Genomic DNA, 24,053 nt, shown 5'->3' on the forward strand with positions numbered 1-24,053 from the left:
CGCAGGTCTGCGCAGGTCTTGCTTGTCTCAAACAAGCCTATTAATATCTATATATTTTATACTATACTTGCACTGCTTACCGTTTTCATACTTTATATATCTTAGCATATTCATACACACTGTTCATACTGCTCACAGGCTGCGGTGTATATCTAGTGTATTCATACACACTGTTCATACTGCTCACAGGCTGCGGTGTATATCTAGTGTATTCATACACACTGTTCATACTGCTCACAGGCTGCTGTGTATATCTAGTGTATTCATACACACTGTTCATACTGCTCACAGGCTGCTGTGTATATCTAGTGTATTCATACCCCTCACTGTTCATACTGCTCTCAGGCTGCTGTGTATATCTAGTGTATTCATACCCCTCACTGGTCATACTGCTCTCAGGCTGCTGTGTATATCTAGTGTATTAATACACACTGTGCATACTGCTCACAGGCTGCTGTGTATATCTAGTGTATTCATACCCCTCACTGTTCATACTGCTCACAGGCTGCTGTGTATATCTAGTGTATTCATACTCCTCACTGTTTATTCATCATTCAATTGATTCTATATGTTATTCTGTATATTGTGTACATTACTTTTCACTTCACTGCTTGTTGCTCCTGGTTAGAAGCTAAACTGCATTTCGTTGTCTCAGTACCTGTAATATGTGCAATAACAATAAAGTTGAATCTAATCTTGAGCAGGAACAAATGTATTACTTAGTACATATCTGACATTAACGATTAAACACATGTGTGCATTCTTTATAAATGCAAACCGAGTCAAGCCGACTCCGGAGGTGGCGGTATGCACCTTAAAGTTTTTTTTTTTTTTAAATGGCACCTCATATCAAAAAGATTGCCGACCCCTGGTTTAGCTGATCAAAAACTCAGTTTACCTTGGGGAATCTACTAGGGAGACCATTAGACAAGGATTCAGTCTGTTAACAAATGTACTGATGAGCAACCATAATTATAGAGAGAATTTTGTGTTTTCACTCCGGTCTACTGCTCAGCACTCCTGTCCGATAGATGGCGGTAATGCACCTATTCGTTGTTTGCTAACCGCCATTAAAGCTCATAGAAGAAGAAGACAGCGAAGACGAAGTAGACCCACTCGGCTGCTACAGTGCACGCCGCAAAAGGCATCTTTATGATATATCCCACCATAACGTTAACGACACCGAAGTCTGAAAAACGGAGCATGCCTCTGCCCGTGCAAGTTTTTAACTTTCAGGTAAGTCTTAACCGTCGCTTTATTAATCATTTACAACCACCCAGTCGCACTGGAGACTGAACATGATCGATCTTCATTGGCTATGGTGTAACCTTAGCTAGCTAAAGCTAAACTGTAAGCTACGTTCCAGTTCATGTTTAGATTCATCATTTAAGAGCTCGCAATACCACCATCATCATGCGGGATGATGTGTATGATTTATATGCAGAAATTAATTTATTAATAACCTTAATCTTAACATTTAAATGTATTGTTAACTTCCAGTGCATTCTAATATGACGCTCAGTTGAGAAACAAGAATAAATAATAACGTTGACATTATTTACTACTGTGGGCTAGTTTGAGGAATTACCCTTACACTTCTGTAAAACGATAAACCATGCATGCATTTTGGTAAAACATTTGCGATTGAGTTTAGAACTGCAGGCTTAACAGCCGACTGAAGGCCTCCATTGGCTTATAACATAATGACGAATTTAGCATTTTTGTTCACTTCACCAGCAACACAACTAATAAAGCTAACCTGCAGTTACTGATGTACACGTATCCTACATTTGGTTCGTCAGCAAAACATAACATAGACTGAAGAACAGTTTGTGTTTATCATTGTAGCCTGTAGCTAACGAAAGCTATTATTGACAAGCCAACTTCCTGTTGTTAGCAGTTTGTCACATTAGCTTTAAGCTAGCTGTACAATGGGCGGCTGATGAAGCTTTAGCGCTCTATCAAGATTCAAGATATGTTACTGTCATGTGTACACAGCATAACAGGCAGATGCACTGTACGAATACATTCTTACACTCAGCTCTACACACTTAAATATTAAACTATATACAAATATTATATAAGAACATTTTAAAATGTGAGCTGACATACATTAATAAAGAAAGAAAGATACATAAGTTGTGTGCAATTCCTGTCCCAGGAATGCATGATGTGCTGCATAATAAAAAATAAAGATATATAAACAGCAGGGTATGGTGTATAAATATATGCATAGGAAGGAAGACATATTGTAAAACAATATAGTGACAGAGTTAGTGCTCATGGTCATGACTTCCTAGTCATGACCATGACTGGTCACATTATCCTTAATGTGACCATTTCCTTTGAGGTGTCGCATAGAAAACATACAAATGCGTAAAAATTAAATAGTTGGTTTGATAAGAAGAAACTTAATATTGATAAAAATGAAATTAATAATCCTTTGGAACCGTTTGACCAACTCAAAATGAACAAGTATCTTATGATTAAGAAATTGATAGAGTATCTTAATTATTATAATGGAGGATACTATATACTGTACAACATATTGTGGGGAAATAGATACAAATATATAATATTCATCCCATAAGAATTGTAAATAAAATCATGTATAAAGAGCTTACAAACACACTCTTTATCAAATTAAAGGCAATAACATTTGCTTGACTTCAATTCAGTTTGAACCATGTGATCGTGATCATCATCAAAGCACAATAAAACAATGCATAACAGTATCCAAAAGCTGATGTCTGAAAGGAATGTGTGTGTTCAAGGATCAATTAGTGAGGACTACTGCAACATGTCATCATGTTACAGTCACACGTTTTAATGTAGTTAATGACTGCAGGGAGGAAAACATGTATTCAGTTTAAAGAAATGTTTAAATACAATTTATTGAATGGGCATGAGATGGATGAACTGTCGAAGTAAGACAGGGTTTTTTATATTATGAATGTTTTATTTGCGTTTTCTGTTTGATTTGGTTCAGTTGCGATGGAGAATGTTTTTATTTATTGAACATATCAAAAAAGGGGTAGGATTCACTTGTTCGACGTAAAATGATGTTTATTCAGAGTTTGTTGTAGGCTATATAGGGTTGCAAAGGGGCGGAACATTTCCGGAATGTTTCCATGGGAAGTTAAGCTGGGGAATTTTGGAAATATTCGTTGCAAAATTAAACACAAAACATGACATTTCAACAGATTTGTTTGTGTTTCTTTTAATTTTTTTTATATAGAACAGAACAAGTTTTAATTATTTTATTGAACAATTATTTGTTTTATTGAAAAACGAAAACAGGAATGTTGAGTTAAATGTTACTCATCCCCCCCCAACCCCACTCATTAAAAATGAACAAAAATGCACCCCCATCCAAAAATCCCCACCAAGTCCCATTCAAAAATGTTAAAGGAGACATGTCATGGCCATTTCCACTGATCATAATTGCATTGTTGAGGTCTACTAGAATAGATTTATATTTTGCAATTTTCCAAACTCACATTGGTTTCTCAAACAGAATCTCTGTAAACTACGTGTATTCACTGAATTTCACTCTCTGCCTTTAACGGGAGGCAATCCTCATGACACGCATTTTTAAATAATTATCATCCGATAAAACAGACCAGTCTCGTTATCAGTGATTTTAAGCTGATTAATTACCGAAATAACATCAACCCTGTGGGCGGCGCCATTTTAACGAGTCACATGACTTATTTTACCGGAAGTGACGTGAACTATGCGTTTGGTGTCGAGGACATGTTGCTTTGTGCTTTGTTCATGTTGTTTACTCTAGTTACTCTCACAATTCTATTGAAATATGCCTCATTGTATCGCGAAACATTGCCACAATTCGGATAGGAACAATCCACGGAATGCTCGGTTCCATCTATTGCCAACGGGTAAGCGTAGGAAGTACGTTCGGAGGCAGTGGCTAGCGAAATGTGCTCGGCCCGAACCGAAAGATCCACAGGCGCATGTATGCAGCGAACATTTCAAGTTTCCGGACGACTACTCTGAGAGTATGATGAAACATAAAATGGGATTTATTAATCAACCATTACTTAATGGGGATGCAGTGCACTGCCAATGCCAGCCAGCGTAAGCACATTACGCAGCAGACTTTACTTATTGTTTACTACGTAAGGAAGCAGGAATTGCAGGACCCAGAGCGCACAGAGCGGACAGCAGATAACGGAATTGCAGTTTTATTGCTTATAGATTATCAGAACATTTCAAAGGGGACACAGTCACATTGGATATTAACCTATGGATTAACTACATCATCGTTTTTATCGTTGTAATGCCATTGAAGACCAGTTTAGACCAGACAAAGATGAAGGTAAGCCATGTTAGCCTAGCGCATGTTAGTACCTAGCGCCACTTGTTTTGATGTACGTTTTTGTTGATAACGTCGCGAGTTTGTATCTTTCAGTGTTGAGGTGGGCACCGTTAGATTCTGTGTCTTTACGATCATAAACGATGTGTTGGATGTGCAGCTAGGATAAGTAATAAGGGAGCTAGGAGTGATTTTCGGTGCAGTAATAGGTTAGCATTTTTCGCTCGGGGCTAATTCAGAGGCTCACTGTTAGCATTGTGTGTTTTTTTGAAGAAAAAAATGAAAAAGATCAGTTAAATTAGTTTTTTCCCCGTTATATGGATATCAAATATTCATAGTTTATTAAATATTAAGGTTCCTTAGACGTTGTTTCCTGCAAATGACGCGATTTCTAAGAGGATAACAGAATATGTTTTTTATTTTTTTTACAGTTGTATTTGGATGGAATGAATACCTATAGTGATAATTCAAAGTAAGTCCGCCTGGACTTTATTTTTCTAAACTTCTTCCTCGGCTGACGAGTCCGAACTCAAATACTCCGCCATGTTTTCGTCGAATGAGCTGTTCGTGTGTTTACAAAGTGAACGCATAGATGACGTCACGACCTAGTTTTTCGGATCATGTGACTACTGAAAATGGCCAAAATGGCAGCTGCCTGACGGAATATACAGGTTTTGATAAAAAAGAGCTATAAAATCATTATTTACCGGGGAATATCACTGATTTCTTCAGGGTATGGTTTAAACATAATGTTTCACTAAATACTGAAGTTTTGATTAACTATCTAATGACTGGAGCCTTCCTTTAACGGCTCGTTGTAGCTCCAATAGCTCCAGCCCCCAACCTCCCTGTGAGCACAGTGTGCTCTGATTGGTCGGGACGTTGTGAATAGCGCTGAGCTCCGTGGACGTGTGGTTTCCTTGTTTAGCGAAACTGCACCACTTAGAACTAACTAAACAATGCAGAGATTATTTTTATATAATTGTATTCAATAACCGTAAGAAATTCAACAGTATGAAGTGATTTGTAAATAAATAGGAATACAGATTTGACTTAATGTTTTCATAAATATATTTTTCTGCCAGTTTGTCATGGGACTTATTTTTACCCTCTCAAAGAACCGGAACCGAGACCCGAAAATAACCGGAATCGAAAAGCAGAACCGGAATCGAAAAGCAGAACCGGAATCGTTAAAATCCAAACGATACCCAACCCTATGTGTGATGCACGATGACGAAGAAGAAGATTCCAGTGGCCCCAATTTTTGTCCGTTCTGGACAAGTGAAAAATGTATTCGGACAAGTAAAGTACTCTCTAAAAACCTTTTCTCACACTGGCTTGCTACAAAAGGAAAACTTGCGCGGCTCTCATGTCAGGGGTACTTGAGTGAGTGACATGCTGGCTCTGCATGCACAGCAAACCACCAAACACAATCATTCTTGATCAGATCACAGCAGGCCCCGCCCTGCTAGTTTGCAGACCATCAAAACACCGGTAAAAAATGAGTCAACCAGTTAAGATCCAGACGTCCGTGACTAAAATCCTTCATCCGGTTAAATATAGTTTAAAAAACCACCATATATATATATATATATATATATATATATATATCGCAGGGGAAAAAAATATATCGCAATGTCAGTCTTTTTCAATATCGTGCAGCCCTGCTGTCCAGCCTTGTTGAGGATAGCTCTGTGTCCGGCTCAAAGAGCCTTAGGTTTGCCCGAATGCCAACCAGTTTTTCCACTCTCACATCTGTGAGCCTGTTGCGAACCTCTGTGTGGTCTCAATAGCCATGCAGTGAGCAGTGTGCTATGGCATGGATATTCAAGTGTGATTGAATGGCATCTGTTTGTTTTAGTCAAGATTATGCTAACATATACTTTCCCCAACTATATTGAAGTTCAATTTAGAAAATTCCCAGTTTATTCCCGTTAATTCCCATGGAAAGTTTCCATCTTTGAAAATTCTCGGAATTTTGCAACCCTTCGATTCCACCGGGTCCGTCTGCGTCACAGCTGCGCCACGGCTGCGCCGCGGTTTTGGTCCGGCCTCCTCCGGCGTCATACCCTACCGGGCGCGTTTCAGAAGCGGAGCGTCTTGTCTGCCGGCTCGCAGTTTTTGTTGATTTGGGCATATTTCCTGGACAGGCTACTTTGTACAGACAAAGTTAATAATAATTGTAATATTCCAGTTATAAACGACATGAATCAAAGATGTGTTGCTGTATTTTAATGGTAAAAAAATGCATTCATCATCATAATTATTCTATATATATAATTTACACAGTGCCTGTAAACCGGAGGAGAACGCTGGCATTTCTCCTCCTACTTGAAAGACTACGGAGGGATAGGGTCTGCAAATTAGTTTATTTGGGGGATGGGCCGGATGCTGTCACCGGTCCATTTCCTGCCCGCCGCCTCTGCAACGCCCCTCGTTGAAAAATCGACTTGAATCCTATTTCGAGCGGAGCCCAGCGGCAAGACGCTTCTGAGCCGTAACGTGGCGCGTCTGGTGGAATAGCACCCATTGACTAGAGTGGCCGCGATCTTGTCAAACGCCGCGGCGCAGCCGGACCCGGTGGAATCTAGGGGTAAGGCCAGTGTTTCCCCTATATACAAATAGTGGCGGCGCACCGTTGGCGCTCATCCTAATTTTCGGCCTTGATGTAACAACATTCATAATTAAGTAATTGTAACACTTGTAATTGTATTACCCCGGTTACACTTTTCATTCGCCCTGTACGATGGGCGCTGTAAGTGATGAAAGTGGGGGATGTTGGCTTATCAGGCTCCCGCAGCTCACAGCCAAAGTGCGAGCGTGGAAGCGATGGATGGATCGAGCGAGAGAGAGAGAGGGTGCACCGGTACCGGCGCTGTTGTTATTAGAATCTTATTAGCTGCGCTAACGGATATAAGAAGTAGATGTTTCTACAACCAGGGTGGAGGAGAGCTCTTCTGTCAGACTGAGAGGCTCAGTGAGGTAAAGGACTCTGAGTGTTGAGATAGTTCACTTTAGTCTAAGTTATCTCAGTGGGTCTCAAACGTTTTGACCACAATTTATGTAAACACATATTTCCAAGGCACTCCTTTATAATTATTAGGATTAATAAAAACAGGTTTGAAATCATTCCAATGTATACTCTAGGACAGTAAACCAAAAATATTGTTTAAAGTTGGAGAGATACAAAAATATGCATACATTAATAAATGTTAACTAGGTAAAATAAGATATAAATGAACAACAAAAATATAATAAGTTACATTTATTTGTTATTGGCTATGGTAGGTTATCGGTTATGTTCATATTAGGGGTCGACCGATAATCGACTCCCAGCAGCGAAATCGACAGAAGCGCTGACGCCTCATCACTCAACCGTTCCCATGTTTTCTTATGTGTTGCCATAAGTTAGTCTCTCTCCGTTGGTGCGCTGGGCTAATGCTAATGCGAGCATCTTTTATATAATGTCAAATACTTATTTCCTCCACTGTATTTAATATCAATAACTAACACTATCTTAGAAAGCTATCAAAACCATTATAACATGCCTTCCTTGTTGCCAACCAGACTTCCTGTGTAGAACAGGGAGGCTAAAGAGATTGTGAAAAACTGTTGAAATCAGTGCAAATATTTTATATCCATTGTGAATTTTTTTCCAATACAATTATTTCTCACCACCATTCTCCAATGTATTGACAGCTATCAACAAGCTCTTGAAGCAGTTTTATAGTTGTACTTAATTATTTGGAGCACTCATTTAAAACTGACTTGAAGTTTCTATTTTTTTTTTTTTTATCTTTTAAATCTATGAAACATTTTATATTTAATCCTAGTATTATTTGGAATTATTTGTATATATAATGTGGATCGTGTGTTGTATTGTGATATGTGCTAACCTCTGCTGTGTTCCTCAGGGGTCTGTGGAACCCATGCAGATAGACGCCGACCCCCAGGATGACCAGCAGAATGCTCCGGACACCAACTACATTGTGGAGAACCCAACACTGGTACAGATCTGAAACACTTGTATTTAAATACTCTTATGGCGCGTTTCCACTGCAGGCCTCGCTCGGCCTCGCTCAGTTTGGTTAGGCCTTATTAGGCCCGGCTCACTTTAATGCTGCGCTTCCATTACAGTTTAGGAACTGGGATAGTTACTATAGTAACGCAGTGTAGGCGGAGCCGTGACGTCATCTTCAATGAGAGCCCCAGAAAAACAACATAGCCGTTAGCTGTTAGCCCTCAGAGCTCACAGCTCCTCATATCTGTTCAGAAACTAGACACAAGTTAAACAAGTACAAACCACAGACTGCCTGTGTCATGGCGAATACAGTCGCTGGTTTATTTATGTCTGTAGGCCGTTGTTGTGAGTGTGGACGGTCGGAGCATATATAACGTTAGCTTAGCCAAGCTCCATTTAGAAAACACGCATTTTAAAAGGGTTTTTCGCCTTCCGTCTGTCTCAGACTTGTCAAAGCATTAATTCATGGTTTTTACTAACCGGTATCTGTATGTTGTTACTTCGGCATCATTTAGAAACGTGTATTACATCACGGTCAAATATGTTCATCTTGTTGTAGTTGTAGCCCCCTTGCCAGCGATTCTCTCTAGTTTAGCATACTCAGCCCGACGCAGCCTGGTTGTTCCTGGCCCTAGAACCACGATTTAGTCGGGCCAGAAAAAAGGTGAAAAAGTAGCCCCGGGCCAAAACTAGGCCAAGTGGAAGCGCAACCAAAAAACGGGCCCCGCACGGCTCGGCACGCTTAAAGCGAGCGGCACGCTTAAAGCGAGCTACCCGCTGCAGTGGAAACGCGCCATTAGAGTCTGGGACCCTTCACATTTGAGCCTACAATTCTGGTACCTGGAATGTTAATACTGGAACCAAAAGGGCTCTGTACTCTGCTCTCTGTAAAGAAAATGTGTTTTCAAAAAGTTTTCCAACCTTCTCAATTTCAACATTATTTATTGAGAACATTTTGTTTAATCAATTTAGAATATTGAATCACCGATATATCGGCCATTGTTACCCCTTTTTTCTCGCACATCAGCAAATTAGGTGAAATGTGCCAATGGCGGTAACCAATGTTTATTTGTTTTGCTGGTCAATGTGACTAAGTACTGTTGGAGAGGGTTTTTAATTTTTTAATTAATAACCATGACCTTTTTTAAGATCTTTCCCCTGTCACTCCCTGTGTAGGACCTGGAGCAGTATGCCACCAGCTACAGTGGGTTGATGCGCATCGAGAGGCTTCAGTTCATCGCTGAGCACTGTCCTCAGCTGAGAGTGGAGGCCCTGAAGATGGCCCTCACCTTCGTCCAGAGGACCTTCAATGTGGACACCTATGAAGAGATCCACCGCAAACTCACAGAGGCCACTAGGTATTTCAGTCATTGACCCGCCTCTGATCCAGCCCAATGTTTTCCTTTTTTAACAATAATAATAATAGATTTATTTTGTTAGCGCTTTTACGATATACCGTGTCATGGCGATAACCGCGGCATGCGCGGTATTCACACCGCAGGGACGTGTTTTTTTTTTTTTTTTAAATGCTAACGCACTTTAGCACAGAATTAAAAAATAAAGATACCCTTATTACTTATCGAAACTGCACATGCAATGTATCCGATTAAAGCTGAGACTCCACAGATTATTTAAGTATAGTATCCAAGCGATCCGATCTCGCAACAGGGGAAGCAAACACAGACATCACAACACGTACCTTTTACGGAGGTAAAAGATCGTCTCACCGTAGCTGTCAATCTGATCAAAAGACGTGTTCAATGGCATTAAAACGAGAAAGAAAAAACGCGGCTGAATCGGTTGATCCATAGGTTGATAATGTATCTGTAAAAATCGGAGCACAACAGTTAGCTGCTAATGGTAGCCACCAGAGTGTATGCAGCTTCCGGTTTTGGCTACGCGTCACTCTCACTCCTTATTTGGTAATGTGTCTGTGTTAGACTAACACACACACATTACCAAATAAGGAGTCTAACTTAGACTGCGCTGGACTGCCGCATAGCCAAGACCGGAAGCAGCAGCCACTCATTACATGAAAATGGAATTATGGATTAGAAATTAAATCATTTTTTTATACAGAGACGTTAAAAACCTATGGATCAACCGATTCAGCCGCGTTTCGTTCTCGTTTTAATGCCATTGAACACGTCTTTTGATCAGATTGACAGCTACGGTGAGACATCTCCCCTAGAAGCTCCGTAAAGGTACGTGTTGTGATGTCTGTGTTTGCTTCCCCTGTCCGAGTTCGGATCACTCAGTGATGATACTATATACCTAAATAATCTGTGGAACCTCAGCTTTAATCGGATATCTTGTAAGTGCAGCTACGATATAATAAAGGTACTTTTATCTTGAGGTCTGTGCCAAAGTGCGTTAGCATTTTTCGCTCAGGGGTCATTTAGATGCTTCTTATGAGACTTGTGTTTTGTTTTGGTAAAAATGGTTTGTATCGTCAGTTAGCTGAGATTATTTCCGTTAATCTGGTATAACACATTAATAGGTTCTTAAATATTACGATCCCCTGAGACACTGTCGTGAAAAAAAAAAGTAAAGTACCCGCCGGGACCTTGGGGTTTAACAGGTTAAAAAAACCGCAATATATACCGCAGGGGGGGGGGAAATCGCGATGTCAGTTTTTTTCAATACCGTGCAGCCCTGCTGTCAATGGTGAAGTTGAAATTCTGGATGAGTGCAATCCTGATTTAAAATCACCATGTGAGCAGCCCAACAGTGTTCTCTTACCACATAGATTGTGGTCGTTACTATTCACAAACCCACACTCTTTTAAACCAACATTGTTTAACTTTATTGTATATTTTGTTCCCCTGTAGAGAGGTGCAGGGTGTGCCTGACACAGTCCCTGAGGGTGGGGTTGTCCCTCCCCCCCTGGACTCTGCCTGGGCTGAGTCCACCAGGAAGAAGGCTCTGCTCAAACTGGAGAAACTGGACACTGATCTGAAGAACTACAAGGGAAACTCCATTAAAGAGAGCATCAGGTACAAGGCACAAGGACTTATCTTAGCATCAATATTAAGGGCAGAACCATTTTTCAGTAACAAATTGCAATTTTGAATGCTTTGGAACTGCCATATGGTTCCATAATACTTGATTCAGATATGGAGCCTTCACCAAATATTGTGCTAACGCGCTTTGGATATCGCACTAGTCCATACTATGATTTTTTTAATTAGAAATGAATAATGTAGCCCTATCAATATTCTTACCAACTTTTCTAGTATGGTCATATCAAAAAGCTTAGATCCAATTATTCTTATTCCTCTTGGTCTTTTTCCCTTAATCTCACACACACACACACACACACACACACACACACACACACACACACACAGACACACACACACACACACACACACACACACACACACACACACACACACACACACACACACACACACACACACACACACACACACACACACACACACACACACACACACACACACACAGGAGAGGCCATGATGACCTGGGGGATCATTACCTGGACTGTGGAGACCTCAGTAATGCCCTGAAATGCTACTCCAGAGCCAGAGACTACTGCACCAGTGCCAAGCATGTCATCAACATGTGTCTAAATGTCATCAAGGTACATGCATACACATCATATGGCAGTAACCATGGTAATAGCCAGTATTCTGAGTTATTGATGCTTCACTGGTTCAATATGGATATATTCTGTACTGCCGTTCTGTGGAGTATTAAGCACGCTAAACCTGGGTTTCAGGTTAACGTTTCAATGCTTTCTGCCACATAACAAGAAAGCAGTGTGGGGTGGAAACCACTAGAACTCCTTTCCCACGAAAGCGGTTCCAGTTCAGAGCTAGTGCCTGATTTAAGAATCAGTTCTTCCTGTTTCCACCACAGCGGGGCGGCTCTTTGCCCCGAAAACCGGTTCATAGTTGAGAGCACTCGTTTGCTCGTCATGAACCAAATCAATACATGGGCTACATAGGTTGCCATGTCAGAATATCATCAGTAATATCATAAGGAAAAATATGCCTGTAGAAAACGCTTTTTACAACAATATGATGGCAACAAACAGTCAAGATAGTCAGGTGAGCTTCAGTTGCTATGCCAACATCACACATCCAATACCAGAGAAACTGTACTAACGGCGTTGTGATGCAAACCGTGTCCATTCAGACCGAAACACATCCACGAATGGAGTTACTGCTTTCCAGCGGCCGCTGCCATCAGTCACCGGCTGAACACCGGTGGACGAACAGCGTATCACTCCAGCGGTATGAACCACATTGGTAAACAATGAAGCACTGCACTCTGGGAAAGAGTATAACATTGGAGAAGTCGTTCTTTCATTTAATCTGGCTTCTACATTTAAAGCAACATAAGCATCGGCCCGACAGTCCGCCATTGTTGTTGTTGAGAGCGGATGGGCCGAAAATCAGAAACAATGATGTCATAACGTCGCTCCAGTCGGGCTCTGGGCGGTGGAAACAGAACTGGGGCCAACAAGGAGAACCGGTTTGAAACCAGAAGAGCCCTAACACGGAGCTAGAACTGGAACGGGTTTGGTGGGAAAGGGGTATTGGAGCAGTTTCAACAATTAGACTACAGAAACTAAACCCTGTCCTCGCTGCCCACAGGTTAGTGTCTACCTCCAGAACTGGTCCCATGTTCTGAGCTACGTCAACAAAGCAGAATCCACGCCAGAGATAGCAGAGGTGAGCCCTCACACAGCACACTCCGGACCGTGTTTAACGTGAAACTCACACACACATTCATTTTGAGAAACAGCAAGCCCTTCTCTGTCACCCAGCGTTCCTCACTGTGATGTCGCCTGTTTCGATCTGTCTGTGTCTTTCAGCAAAGAGGAGAGCGCGACAGCCAAAACCAAGCGGTCCTCACCAAATTAAAGTGTGCTGCAGGTAAGACAGCCTTGTACAATGTTAGTAAGTAGTTGCTTCAGAGGATATAGAGGGGTCGAGTGATGTCATGTTTCCATTAGACTTCAGAATATTGCAGAAAATACACATTTTGGCAAAACCATGTTTATGATACTTACACATTTTATTCAGAAAGGCACGTTTATTTATACTGCACCTTTCAACACAAGGCAAATCAAAGTGCTTTACAAAAATGAAATAGATTAAGAGCATTTAGAAATAGTGCAGCGGAAACACAACACAATTGGCATTTCAAAACCGTCATTAGAAAGCAAACATAATGAAATATACATAAAACCAGCTAGTATAGGAAGATACAGCTAAAACACATGAATACAAGTTGCAGTGTAATATGAGGAGTCTGAATGTCTTCAGCCTGGATGGAGAAGTAGTCCGTCACAGCAGACCTGCAGGATTCTGGTAGTTGGCTCCAGACGTTGGAGCATAACAACTGGACGCTGCTGCTGCATGTTTAGTTGTGACTCTGGGCGGAAAGCGGAAAGCAGAGCCCTGCTTCCTCATTTTTGAAGCGCAAATGAATCGCAAGAAGTAGAATGATAACATTAGTATGTAAAGGAACTACATACTGTAACTACATACTGTACGCTGTGGCTCAGTGGGTAGTGTGCTGGACTTCGAATCAGGGGGTAGCACGTTGGAGTCCCACTGCAGTCAGCATGTCGCTGTGTCCCTGAGACGCTTCGCCCCAAAGCGCTGCTGTGGGGATCGCCCACAGTGCTGAGTACGTTGGTCGCTTTGGAGAAAAGCGGCTAACGAGTCACATGTGATGTAGTCACTTCTTAGCCACCTCTGTTTTTATGACATGTAGCATTTTCAGACATTCACCAGAGATATTTACTGATGTATTTGATGTTGTAAAACAAAACTTCAAAAGCTCTTCATCTAAGGAACTCAGGTTGAACAGGCTGTTGTCTCCAGGACGAGGGAACAGGGAGGTCCTGCGCCGCTCTACAGTCGTTACCTAACCTTGTTTATTGTTTCAAGGACTGGCAGAGTTGGCCTCTCGAAAATATAAACCAGCTGCCAAGTGCTTCCTGCAGGCTTCCTTTGACCACTGTGACTGTCCTGAGGTGAGTGATGTAAGCCAATGAACTCTCCACTAGATCCACTCAAGCAACTTCATCCATTGGATCCACAGTACCCAGTGTTCTCTGCAATAACACCTTCCGGAGGCCTCTCAAGTCCTACTGATGATATGATCCACCAACATGCATGTGCACTCAGACACCTCTTAACTGCATACAGTCGATTGCTGCTGTGCTAATGATCCCAACACCACACTTAGAACTGTTTGGACAAAAGCTTTGCAGAAAGATGTTGTGATGATGACAGTGAATGGAGATGTCTCCTGCTTTCCAGGAACGCTGTTGCTGCTAATATCATTTCAGGGATCTGTAGACTTCAGCTCGCGTCTTGTTATTTAACTGGTTTTTCTAATAACTCAGTTTGACATTCTGGATACTTCCGTTTACTTCATATTAAAGACACTCCTGTGTGTTCTTCCAGTCAGTAGCTCTGGGCTCCATGCGAGCTCCAACAGCTTGACTGAGTCACAGCAGGGTACAACATAGCTTAAGGTCAATCGTGTTATGGATAGAATACCGTTTGATTCGTCTTACTTGGCCTGCTGCCTCACACCATCCACGGCTGTAGGTTAAAGTCACTATTACGATATCTACATCAAAACCCTAAACTCTGAATGGTGTGTGTGTGTGTTCCTGCAGCTCCTGTCCCCCAGTAATGTAGCTGTGTACGGAGGCATGTGTGCTTTGGCCACATTCGACAGACAGGAGCTCCAGCGCAACGTCATCTCCAGCAGGTAGCTGGCCTTTTATTAACCATAGCTGAAAATGTCTTGTTAAAATAAATCTAAACTAATATTTTGTGCGTCCTCAGCTCCTTTAAGTTATTTCTAGAGTTGGAACCTCAGATCCGGGACATCATTTTCAAGTTCTATGAGTCCAAGTACGCTTCCTGTCTCAAGCTGCTGGACGAAATGAAGGTGAGCAGGAAACTAAGCTGAGGCGGTGATGATGTAATAACTGTGATGATTCTTTAGTTGATGTGTGTGTGTGTGTGTGTGTGTGTGTGTGTGTGTGTGTGTGTGTGTGTGTGTGTGTGTGTGTGTGTGTGTGTGTGTGTGTGTGTGTGTGTGTGTGTATGTATGTGTGTGTGTGTGTGTGTGTGTGTGTGTGTGTGTGTGTGTGTGTGTGTGTGTGTGTGTGTGTGTGTGTGTGTGTGTGTGTGTGTGTGTGTGTGTGTGTGTGTGTGTGTGTGTGTGTGTGTGTGTGTGTGTGTGTGTGTGTGTGTGTGTGTGTGTGTGTGTGTGTGTGTGTGTGTGTGTGTGTGTGTGTGTGTGTGTGTGTAGGATAACCTCCTTTTGGACATGTACCTGGCCCCACATGTCAAGACGCTGTACAGCCAGATCAGGAACAGGGCCCTTATTCAGGTGAGACATGCTTTTCAACATCAGGAACAAATACATGTGTATCACTTTGCTGAGAAGAAAAGTATTTATAAAAATAAGTACTAGATCTGTGTGGAGTGATGAGTATACTGTGACCTTCCTCAATATATACACCAAACAAAAAGGAAAGTCACAATGTTCCACAGTTGAATGTCCCATCATTGTGTCCCCTGGAGCTCTCCAGGGTGCTGAAACACTGGACTACGTTGTGTGATCCGGGAACTGCTCAGAAAGCTCCTTTATTGTCAATGTGTGCTTTTTCCCCGTTTACGTTTTTCAATAATCTTAGTTTTTGGCCAACTTTGACCCACAGCAAGCAAAGAATAGATAAAAATGAAACGAACCAATTAAATAAATAAATGGTATATACAACATATGTATTAATATAATGCAGGCTAAATGAAACCAGGGTGCAATACAAGTTTGTTTTTAGCTTACACAGAAAACAAGACACTACCGCTTCAAAAGCTCTGTTCAGCTAAATCAAATGAAAACAAGAACAAGTACCATCTAATAGTATAATGACAGACATGTGACCGTTATGTTTGTTCAGTATTTCAGCCCCTACGTGTCAGCTGACATGACTAAGATGGCGCAGGCCTTCAACACCACAGTAGCCGCTCTGGAGGACGAGCTCACTCAGCTCATACTGGAGGGGCTCATCAACGCACGCATCGACTCCCACAGCAAGGTGACGCACTGTACATGTTGACCAGTTAGTCGTTCTCCATATGAAACATCACTGACTGGTCCTGTCCCATAGATCCTGTATGCCAGGGATGTGGACCAGAGGAGCACCACCTTTGAGAAGTCCATCCACATGGGCAAAGAGTTCCAGAGACGAGCCAAAGCCATGATCCTCCGAGCGGCCGTGCTCCGCAACCAGATCCACGTCAAGGTACAAACGCCTCTCATCACATAACGTCTACGTTAAAGTTAACACACTCACGGGGACAATGCAAAACGCTTAATGTGATTATTTTAGCTACGGTTAGTTTGCTAACAACATTAGCATAGCTAGCTCACTTAAGCAAACTCATGGAGGCAAATGATTGGTTGCTTGACGTTTTGCAACTTCATTTTATAAGTTACAGTTATATCACAATATGTAGGTTGCATTGTTGACTATGATGTAATGGATGGGAGGGGCTTATCCCAACAAAAGAATGCATGCAGTCGTATCCTGACGTTCAGCTCTGGCGTAGGAGTGGGGGGGAGTGGGTTGGCTTCCCGTCACGTTCCTCCTTACACGGCTGTAATTCAGTATTGCTCTCATGAGAGACGGATGAAGAAAGACGGGCAGCTGATCCTCACCGTAATATGTATTATTACTTTAGATGAAACTCTGGGAGCATGTTAACTTGACTGGTGTGTCTCCTCCTCAGTCCCCCCCCAGAGAAGGCAGCCAGGGAGAATTGACACCTGCCAACAGCCAGACCAGGATGAGCACCAACATGTGAGGAGGGGAGGCTCACCCACACCAACCCCGCCCACTTCCTGTTTCTCTGCTGAAGACACAATATAAAGACTTGTTCTGAAAGGATCTCTGATATCCTGTCAGCTGATCCATCCTCTGTCAGGCTGCTCATCCGGACGAGAGGAAAGTGTGTTTTGATGAAAGCTCAGCACGTACGCTGTGTGACTTGTAGGAGATGCTCTGCTTACACATAAACAGGAACATGGTTTCAAAATAAAAACACTTCCCAAACCATACACTCACTGTTTTTCATTATAATAAGCTCTGTTGTCATGTGAAACTTTATCTGTAGAACACATTTAAACATTGACCAAGGTGCTGAGAATACAAAGCAAACAAATAAACAAATATATGACATGATTAAAATTATAATAAAATAATTACAGCACAACCTATAATGAAGACCAGGAAAGTTTCCCATTTCTCTAATTCCCCTCCTCGACTCCTATCCTCGTGTCTTAGTCCCGCCCACAGGAGATGCGAGCGGATGACTGATGAGGGGAACCGGGGAGAGAGGAGGGGAGGAGAGAGGAGAGGAGGGGAACCGAGGAGAGAGGAGGGGAAGCAGCAGGCGGTTAGAGAGATGAGAACTCCTCTCCTCTGAGCGGTCATATTAAAGAGACGTCCATTAATGATGACAGAAGGCAGCAGCCTCTGTCTGATGGACAGATGTGTTCATGACCACTTATATATTTACTTTGATTAATTCACAGTGCGGTAATGAGACAATAACAGGCTACAGATACGGAAATATACATACATATATATTCATATATTAGTGCTGTCAAAATTATCACGTTAACGGCGGTAATTAATTTTGAGTGTAATTACCTAATAAAAGTAAATGTAACAACTACTACAGTGCAACAAAACAGGAAGATTAAATGTGGTCTCTTAAACATAAGATCTCTAGCATCTAAAGCAATATTGGTAAATGATTTAATATCAGATTATAATATTGATATATGCTGTCTCACTGACACTTGGTTGAGACATGAAGAATATGTCAGCATAAATGAGGCCACTCCACCCAGCCATGTCAACACTCATATTGCTCGAGGCACGGGCCGAGGAGGTGGAGTTGCAGCAATCTTTGACTCAAGTTTACTTATCAATACTAAACCAAAATTAAATGATACCTCCTTTGAAAGCCTCGTTTTTAGTCTTACGCATCCGACCTGGAAAACTTTGCAGCCAATCTTATTTGTTACAGTGTATCGTGCACCAGGTCCTTATTCAGAATTCTCTGAGTTTTTATCAACTTTGGTTCTTAAAACAGACAAAGTAATTATCGTAGGTGACTTTAATATTCATGTTGACGATGATAAAAATAGCCTTACTGTTGCATTTAACTCTATATTAGATTCTGTTGGTTTCTGTCAGTGTAAATAAACCAACCCACTGTTATAATCACACTCTCGACCTTGTTCTGACTTATGGTATTGAAATTGAGCAACTATTAGTCGAACCGCATAATCCTGCTTTATCCGACCATTTCTTAGTAACTTTTGAAGTACTGTTACGAGACTACAAAGCATTAGTCAAAAGCTCCTGCAGCAGAAATCTTTCTGTTAGTGCTATAGCCACATTTAAGGAAGAGATTCCACCAATACTTAACTCGATAGCATGTCTGCATGTAGGGGAGGAAACTTATACAAAATGTACACCACCCCAAATTGATCATGTTGTTGATACAACATGCTACAGATGCGCTGCGAATAAAATTAGACTCTGTTGCTCCTTTGAAAAAGAAGAAAATAAAACAACATAGATTAGCTCCATGGCATAATGCGGAAACCTGCAAAATAAAGCAAAAGTCGAGACAACTTGAAAGGATATGGCGTTCCACTAAACTTGAATCTCGTTTAATTTGGCATATTACTCTCAATGAATATAAGAAAGCGCTGCGTAAAGCGAGAGCAGCCTACTACTCTTCATTAATAGATGAGAATAAGAATAATGCAAGATTTCTTTTCAGCACTGTAGCCAGGCTGACAGAGAGCCACAGCTCGAGTGAGCCTTCTATTCCCATAGCACTCAGTAGTAATGATTTTATGTGCTTTTTTAACGATAAAATTGTTACTCTTAGAAACAAAATTAATGACCTCTTGCCTTTGACCAGTATAGTGTTATCAACAGCTCCCGGAAACGTAAGTTCTAATATTACACTAGATAGTAAACTAGAATGCTTTTCAGCCATTAACCTTGAACAATTACATTCAATGATTCTCTCTTCTAAACCATCAACGTGCATGTTAGACCCAATTCCAACTAAGCTGTTGAAGGAAGTTTTCCATTAATTAGCACTTCTTTATTAAATATTATGAATATGTCTTTATTATCAGGCTATGTTCCACAATCATTCAAAGTAGCAGTGATAAACCGCTTCTTAAAAAGCACAACCTCGATCCAGAGGTTTTAGCCAACTATGGACCTATTTCTAATCTTCCGTTCCTCTCAAAGATTCTTGAGAAAGCGGTTGCAAAACAGCTGTGTGATTACTTAAAAAACAATGATTTATTTGAAGATTTTCAGTCTGGCTTTAGAACACATCATAGCACAGAGACAGCTCTGGTTAAAGTCACAAATGACATTCTAATAGCCTCAGACAAGGGACTTGTCTCTTTTCTTGTTTTGCTCGATCTCAGTGCTGCATTTGATACTATGGACCATGATATCCTATTGCAAAGACTAGAGCACTTAGTTGGCATACAGGGAACTGCTTTAGGCTGGTTTAGGTCCTATCTATCTGAACGCTCTCAGTTTGTACGTGTCAACGATGAATCTTCCACGCAAACCAAAGTTAGCCATGGAGTGCCACAGGGCTCAGTGCTCGGACCTATTTTGTTCACATTATATATGCTTCCGTTAGGCAATATTATAAGGAATCATTCTGTAAACTTTCATTGTTATGCGGATGATACTCAACTATATTTATCAATCAAGCCTGATGAAATTAATCATCTAAATAAAATTCAAGACTGCCTCCAGGACTTAAAAACGTGGATGACCTTACATTTTTTGATGTTAAACACGACCAAAACGTGAAGTTATTGTACTTGGCCCGAAGAATCTACGAAACAAATTATCTAAAGATATACTAACTATGAATGGCATTAATTTGGCCTCCAATGAGACTGTAAGGAATCTTGGTGTTATATTTGATCAGGATTTATCCTTTAACGCCTACATAAAATCTATTTCCAGGACTTCCATCTACGTAACATTGCAAAGATCAGGCATATCTTGCCTCAAAACGATGCAGAGAAACTAGTCCATGCATTTGTTACTTCAAGGCTGGATTATTGTAACTCCTTATTATCAGGGAGTACCAAGAAGTCAGTCAAGTGGCTTCAGTTGATTCAAAATGCTGCGGCTCGTGTACTAACCAGAGTTAGTCTACGGACACCACGAGGCCTGTCTGTGAGAAATGTATTAATTTGATTTAATACGTATTATTATCATTTATTTCATTTATTGTTCTCATTGTTTAAACGTTTGTGTTATGGTTCTGGTGTGAAATAAAGCACAATTACATTTAAGACTGTTTCCCTTTTTTTAAGAAAAGTATAGAAAAATAATCGGAATCGCAATTCTTGACTTGGTATCGAAACCAAAACGTTGGTATCGTGACAACACTAGCTACTCCTGACAGTTAAACCTGATATTTAGTAGGTCTGTTAAGTATTGAATGCTGATCATTCTGACGTAATTTGGCCGGTCAAAGTTGTTTGTGCTCGGATAAAATCGCTCCGTTACTTTGGTCCCGTGTTACTTTGGTCCCGGCTCTCCCTACGTGTGTATGTGTGGTGTCAGTATGAGAGGATGACAGCGGGTCTAATTTTGATGTGGCCCAAGAACCAATCACAATAATACCTGCGATGCAGTGAACCAATCATCTTTGAGGGGGGGGAAACCTATCATTGATTAAACACTATCCAGTGTTTCCCCTACCATTGTCTTGGAGGGGCGCTGCGCTGCGCCAACGGAAAAATATATATCCCAATGCCACAAAAATGCATCAGTGACGTGGTTGAAATCATGTCTCCATAAAACAAAATACTGAAACAAGCGGTATCAGTGACTGTGTGTTTGATGTGGCTCTTTGCAGTAACATAGAAACAATGTGGCTCTTAACCTCTGACTGGTTGGCCACCCCTGTACTAGGTTAGATTAGATTACTTTATTGTCATTACAAAAATGCAAGCACAGTGTAACGAAATTTAAGGATGGTCTAACCAGATTGCAAAACAGTCAGTTACATACACATTTATCAGAAGTATATACCAAAAAAATGATACAAAACTAAAGGTAAATAGATGGGAAATGTATAAATAGGAATAAATACACAGATAATAATAAATAAATACAGTGAATACAGAATTGCGCTTCAGCACAGCACACGACAACAACTAGGCAGTATGGGACAGCGTGGGGTTCATTGTCAGCAGTCTGACTGCTGAAGGGAAGAAGCTGTGCGTAGTCCTGTTGGTTCTACCCGGGAGGCTGCGGTAGCGTGTCCCAGAGCGGGTGCCACGTAGGGGGACAAACAGTGTATGGTTGGGGTGGGAAGAGTCTCTGATGATGTTTCGTGCCCTTCGCAGGCACCGCTTTTCATAGACTGAGGCTATGGAGGGGAGTGGCATCTTGATGATGCGTTGTGCGATCTTCACCACCCTCTGCAGTGATATTGTCCTTGACCGTGCAGTTACCGTACCATACAGATATGCAGGTAGAGAGGATGCTCTCGATGGTGCAACGGTAGAAGTTTATTAGCACCTGGGAGGATAGGCGGAGTTTTGCCAGTTTCCTCAGGAAGAAGATGCGCTTGTGAGCCTTCTTGACTAGGGCTGAGGTGTTGGTGGTCCAGGAGAGGTCCTCCGAGATGTGGACTCCCAGGAACTTGAAGCTGGTGACCCGCTCAACCTCTTCTCCACTAAGATGGACTGGGGAGTGCGTGCCGTCTTTGTTCCTTCTGAAGTCCACAATGACCTCTTTCGTCTTCTTGGTGTTGAGAGCCAGGTTGTTGTTAGCGCACCACTCTGCCAGATGCTCAACCTCTTCCCTGTATGCCGTCTCGTCATTGTTGCTGACAAGCCCGACCACTGTAGTGTCGTCTGCAAACTTAACGATGGTGTTTGAGCCATGTACAGGTTTGCAGTCATGTGTGAAGAGGGAATATAGGAGGGGACTTAACACACAGCCCTGTGGGAGACCAGTGCTAAGGATGAGATTCGAGGATGTGAGCTTGCCTATTCTAACATGCTGGGGTCTGTTTGTGAGAAAGTCCAGTATCCAGTTGCAGAGGGAGGGGTCGATGCCAAGGTCACTGAGCTTGGTAATCAGTTTTGAAGGAATGATGGTGTTGAATGCCGAGCTAAAGTCAATGAACAGGAATCGTACGTATGTGTTGCTCTGATCCAGATGGTAGAGGGCAGGGTGTAGTGCTGTGGAGATGGCGTCATCCGTACTCCTGTTCCGACGATAGGCAAACTGGTAGGGGTCAAGTGTGGGTGGGAGGCATGATTTAAGCCGAGCCAGGACCAGCCTCTCGAAACACTTCATGATGGTCGATGTAAGTGCCACGGGTCGGTAGTCATTAAGGCTTGTTGGAGAGGCGTGCTTGGGAACAGGCACAATGGAGGTGTATTTGAAGCACGTGGGGACTTTTCCTTGGGCCAAGGACAGGTTAAAGATGTCAGTCAGGACCCTGGTCAGCTGCTCAGCACAAGAGCTGAGTACACGTCCGGGGATGCCATCGGGGCCAGCGGCCTTACGTGTGTTTGTCCTGCTCAGTTCAGCATGCACATCTGTGGTGGAGAGTGTGAGGGGCAGATGGTCTGCAGGGAGAGTGGCCCTAGTGGCTACCTCATGATTGACCCTGTCAAAACGAGCATACAAATAATTAAGCTCATCTGGAAGAGAGGGGTCAGTGGACGGGGGGGAGGCCCGGGTGGGTTTGAAGTCTGTGATGGTCTGTAACCCCTGCCACATGCGTCGGGGGTCAGAGGTGTTAAAGTGCTCCTCAATCTTTAGCTTGTGGCAGTGCTTCGCCCTTTTGATGCCCCGTTTCAGCTCAGCCCTGGCTAGACGGTAGTCCTGCGCGTCTCCTGACCTGAAGGCGGTGTCACGTGCCTTCAGCAGTTGCCCATCCATCCATGGCTTCTGATTAGGGAATATTTTGATCTGTTTGGTGGTGGTGGCATCACTGATGTAGGTGTTGATACAATCCAAAACAGAAGAGGTGTATGCGTCAATGTCTACTTGGGAATCCATAGTGGTAGTTAAAGCGAAGTTGTTCCAGTTGGTTATGTGAAGCTGATGCTGTAAATTGGACTCTGCTCCCTCGGGCCAGACTTTCACTGTCTTGACCGAGGGCTTGACTCGTCTGATAAGGGGGTGGTATTTGGGTAGAAGGAACAGTGAATATGGTCTGACTGACCCAGACGGGGGAGAGGGAGGGCCTTATATGCATCTTTGATATTGGTATAGACATGATCCAGGGTCTTATCTCCTCTTGTCCACATGAGACATGTTGGTGGAATTTGGGGAGAACAGTCTTTAGGTTGGAGTGATTGAAATCTCCAGCAATGATGAAGACAGACTCCGGGTGTAATGTCTGTTGTGTGCTAATGGCTGCATGCAGTTCCTTCATAGCTAGCTTAGCATTAGCATCGGGTGGTATATAGGCTGCAATTGTAATGATGGAAGTGAATTCTCTGGGCAGATAAAAGGGTCTGGATTTAACCATGAGAAATTCTATGTCGGCAGAACAGTGCCTGGTAATGGTGCTGTTGTCTGTACACCAG

At 42.2% G+C, this 24,053-nt stretch overlaps 1 protein-coding gene across 4 annotated transcripts; it reads left to right on the plus strand.

The window, feature by feature from the left end:
- The first annotated feature begins 1,060 nt into the window (after window positions 1-1,060).
- On the plus strand, window positions 1,061-17,480 carry gps1 (G protein pathway suppressor 1). 4 transcript variants are annotated; one of them, XM_071203918.1, is made up of 14 exons: window positions 1,061-1,236; window positions 8,251-8,343; window positions 9,534-9,715; window positions 11,189-11,353; window positions 11,826-11,961; window positions 12,980-13,057; window positions 13,201-13,261; window positions 14,285-14,379; window positions 15,025-15,119; window positions 15,197-15,302; window positions 15,669-15,749; window positions 16,321-16,458; window positions 16,531-16,665; window positions 17,153-17,480. In XM_071203918.1, the coding sequence occupies exons 1-14, from the start codon at window positions 1,153-1,155 to the stop codon at window positions 17,225-17,227; spliced, it is 1,524 nt and encodes a 507-aa protein (XP_071060019.1). In that variant the 5' UTR covers window positions 1,061-1,152; the 3' UTR covers window positions 17,228-17,480. The 4 variants fall into 4 exon arrangements, with proteins under 4 accessions (XP_071060019.1, XP_071060020.1, XP_033944930.2 ...); XM_071203919.1 differs by having other exon boundaries at window positions 14,285-14,370; XM_034089039.2 differs by lacking the exon at window positions 1,061-1,236 and adding an exon at window positions 3,797-4,339.
- The last annotated feature ends 6,573 nt before the right edge of the window (window positions 17,481-24,053 follow it).

The sequence above is a fragment of the Pseudochaenichthys georgianus genome, chromosome 8 (genome assembly GCF_902827115.2).
Source record: "Pseudochaenichthys georgianus chromosome 8, fPseGeo1.2, whole genome shotgun sequence".
Lineage (NCBI taxonomy): Eukaryota > Metazoa > Chordata > Actinopteri > Perciformes > Channichthyidae > Pseudochaenichthys > Pseudochaenichthys georgianus.